At 36.9% G+C, this 3,793-nt stretch overlaps 1 protein-coding gene across 1 annotated transcript; it reads left to right on the forward strand.

Moving 5' to 3' along the window:
* The first annotated feature begins 1,897 nt into the window (after positions 1–1,897).
* On the forward strand, positions 1,898–3,566 carry LOC145624852 (uncharacterized). The gene is made up of 2 exons (XM_081677939.1): positions 1,898–2,630; positions 2,890–3,566. The coding sequence occupies exons 1-2, from the start codon at positions 1,898–1,900 to the stop codon at positions 3,564–3,566; spliced, it is 1,410 nt and encodes a 469-aa protein (XP_081534065.1).
* The last annotated feature ends 227 nt before the right edge of the window (positions 3,567–3,793 follow it).

Below are 3,793 nucleotides of genomic sequence, written 5' to 3' on the forward strand. Positions count from 1 at the left end.
ACCACATTATTTGCACTTCCAAAATTATCGCAGTATAACGTGACACGTTTCTATTGACTTTTCAAACTATTTCACCTGATAAGTCCTTGCAACTTTAAAGTTTTAGTTTTTTTTTTTTAAGTTAATTTTAATTTCTTTTGAGGGATTCTTTATATAGATTGATGATTCTGATTTGATCATGCAATTTAAAATCATATCATATAAAAATTATATAGAAATCTTTTTCACGTGAATATATAAAGTTTACCGGCGAAAAGCTAAGCTATGCTACCATTTACAATTACAAAATAAGCAACGTTTATATATTGGTATAAAAAGGTGTAGAGAATAATAAAATAATAAACGAGATTTTAACAATTTAGCTAATTAAACAAGATAGCTCATAAGTTTGAATTTCTCTTCTTCCATTTGTAATTTGTATTACCTTTGTAAAAGGTGTCAATTTGAGTTTTGTTTGAATTTGAAACATGCTTAAGGTATGTTTAATCCACTTGTTTTTGTTGTAATTTTCAACTTAAGTAAGTAAATTTTATATTTTCTGAACATAACTATTTGAAGTTAAATTATTAAATATGAAATAAATGAAATTAAAATGAACAGAAGATACCCTTGTGTCCATATTTTTATTTTTTAATTTGAATAGGATTACTTTCAAGTCCATTTAGTTTTTAACACTTCTTTTTAAAAAAAAAGAAGTCCTAAAGGACATTAAATTTCATTAATAATAGTCATACGGCATCTACAATTGACAATTAACGATAATGAAAACGAATTTAGCAAAATCAAACAAGAATTAATTGGGGAAGGGCTAAGAATCCAAATACACAAATATAACAATTCGGCACATTCTCGGTTCGTTGTCTCATACAACTTTTTGAGTGGATCCGTCGCCGCTTCGCAATTTTGTGAGAAAGGAAATTCTTGTGTTGATTCCGTAACCCGAATCCGAGCCATAATCAATAGTAGCCCCGCACAACCAGAAACCAAATTAAACACAAATAAAACCTTGTCTTTCGAAGGAGATCGAAAAAACCTTGTCTTTCGAAGGAGATAAACCCTTTCTTTCGAGGGAGACATTATTGTAACCTAGAACAAATTAAAAAACTTGAAAGAAAATAAAATTTGGAGCTTTCCACCGGTGAAATTCCGATGGAAGCCCCTTCAAAATTGACAATGGAGGCAAAAGTTTAGGAGAGAGAAGAGAGAGAGGAGGCTAGGGGTTTGTTTTTTAATGTATTAGTTTTTAACACCTTTATTTAAGCTTAATTTTGTTTTTTTTTTTTTTAAATAAATAAATAAATAAAAAATAGTTCAAGTTGACGGTTAGAACTCTCTGCGACATTTGTTGGAAAGAGAGGCCAAACATTGTCTTCCTTTCGGAGACAAAAGTACATAGCAGTATTTGGAGAGAATCAAAACTCGATGTGGTTTTGATAATGGAATTTGCATGAGTAGTGATGGGAGGTTGGGTGGCATGGGGTTTTGGTGGCGTGACATTAATGTCAGTGTGATCTCTTTCTCTAAACATCATGTTGCAGCCAATATTCTTAATGGGGAGGGCACTGTCTTGTGGAGGGCTCTAGGCATCTACGGGTGGCCGGAAAGGGAGAATAAATATAGAACATGGGAGATGATGGTGAATTTACACTCATTGGGGTCACCACCGTGTTTGATGTTTGGTGATTTCAACGAAATTGTTAGTAATAATGAAAAGGAAGGGGGTGCTACTCGTAGTGAACGTTGCATGGACGGTTTTAGGGAGGCAATTGATCAATGTGGTCTTCGGTATTTGGGCTATTCGGGGTGTAAATTTACTTGGCAGAGAGGTAATACGCCTGAAACAATAATTCGATAAAGACTCGATAGATTCTTAGCTGAGGACGGATGGTGTAACTTGATGCCAACGTTTAAGGTGAAGCACCTCCCTTTCCAGAACTCTGATCATGCGCCCATTCTGTTAGAAGCTGGAAACTACTTTGAAAGGGGAAAGAAGGGAAAACTCTTTCGTTTCGAGGCCATGTGGTTATCAAGGGAGGAGTGTAGTGAGGTTGTTGCAAATGCGTGGAGGAAAGAGGTTGGGGCTGATCCTCAAATGCGTATATTGAATTGTTCCAGGGACCTAACGAAGTGGGAAGCTACTACTTTTGGCTCACTAAAGAAGAAAATTCGCAAAGTTGAGGCTGAACTTGGGGAGGCTCAATCTGGCAGGATGGATACTCAAACTCTGCATAAATGTGTCGGCTTATCTGCTGAACTTGATGAATTAAGGCGTCTGGAAGAGTCTTATTGGTTTGCAAGATCAAGGGCTAATGATTTACGGGATGGTGATCAAAATACGTCCTATTTTCACAGAAAGGCGAACCAGAGGAAAAAAAGGAATTATGTTAATGGACTCTATGATAAGCATGATGTATGGCAGGAGGAACAAGAGAAGTTGCATGACATTGTCTCGGATTATTTCTCTGATTTATTTGAGACGGAGAATCCATCACTTTTCGATGAAGCTCTGGCGGGTCTTGAGACTAAAGTATCGGAGGTGTCGAATGCTAGACTGGCAGTCGAGCCAAGTGATGAGGAGATAAAAATAGCCCTATTTCAAATGCATCCGAACAAATCACCTGGTCCAGACGGTATGCATGCATTATTATTTCAGAAATTTTGGCATATTGCATGTCCTGATAATATATTGTTTGTGAAAAAATGGTGGAGAGGTGGGGTTGATCTGTCAGAAATAAATAAAACATGCATTGTTCTTATTCCGAAATGTGATGAGCCTAAAAAGATGAAAGATTTTAGACCGATTAGCTGTTGTAATGTGCTATATAAGATATATAATATCAAAAACATTGGCAAACAAAATAAAACCTTTGTTGAATGATATTGTGTCAGTTAATCAAAGTGCTTTCGTCCCGGGGCGTCTTATAACGGATAATGCATTGGTTGCTTTTGAAATTTTTCATGCCATGAAAAAAAAGGGTGAAGGTAGAGATGGATCCATTGCTCTAAAGCTAGACATGAGTAAGGCTTATGACAGAGTCGAATGGATTTTTTTGGAGAAAGTGATGTTGAAGCTCGGGTTTTCTGAGTCTTGGATTAGTAAAATTATGGAATGTCTTGCTACTGTTTCCTTTTCTTTTAAGGTGAATGGTGTAATAGCAGGGGACGTTCATCCGACAAGAGGACTCAGACAAGGGGATCCAATTTCCCCGTACTTGTTTTTACTATGTGCCGATGCTTTTTCATCTTTGTTATCCCGTGCTGCGAGGGATAAAAAAATAAAAGGAGCTAGGGTCTGTTATGGAGCTCCGAGGGTTTCTCATCTTTTCTTTGCCGATGACAGCCTTCTATTTGCTAAAGCTACTCTGCAGGAATGCTCTATTGTCGTTGATATAATCAGTTGTTATGAAAGGGCATCGGGTCAGAAAGTTAATCTTGATAAGACAGAAGTAACGTTTAGCAAATGTGTTCCGGTTGATCGGAGAAGGGAGATTATTGAAACTTTGGGTGTAAGGGAGGTTGATAGACATGAGAAATATTTGGGTTTACCAACTATTATTGGTAAATAAAAAAAAGCTGTATTTGGGTGCCTTAAGGAGCGGATTTGGAAGAAATTAAATGGGTGGAAGGAGAAATTGCTATCAAGGCCGGGAAAGGAAGTTCTTATCAAATCGGTCGCTCAAGCCATTCCTACATATATGATGAGTGTTTTTAGGATCCCGGATGGACTTCTAGATGAAATTCACACCCTCCTTTGTCGGTTTTGGTGGGGGTCTAGGGAGGACACTAAGAAACT

The sequence above is a fragment of the Chenopodium album genome, chromosome 3 (genome assembly GCF_948465745.1).
Source record: "Chenopodium album chromosome 3, dcCheAlbu1.1, whole genome shotgun sequence".
Taxonomy (NCBI): Eukaryota; Viridiplantae; Streptophyta; class Magnoliopsida; order Caryophyllales; family Amaranthaceae; genus Chenopodium; species Chenopodium album.

Coding starts and splice junctions, on each gene's coding strand:
- LOC145624852 (XM_081677939.1), top strand. CDS start 1,898: ATGCCAACGTTTAAGGTGAAGCACCTCCCTTTCCAGAACTCTGATCAT. Junction 2,631..2,889: donor CAAATCACCTGGTCCAGACG/GTATGCATGCAT, acceptor ATATTGTGTCAG/TTAATCAAAGTGCTTTCGTC.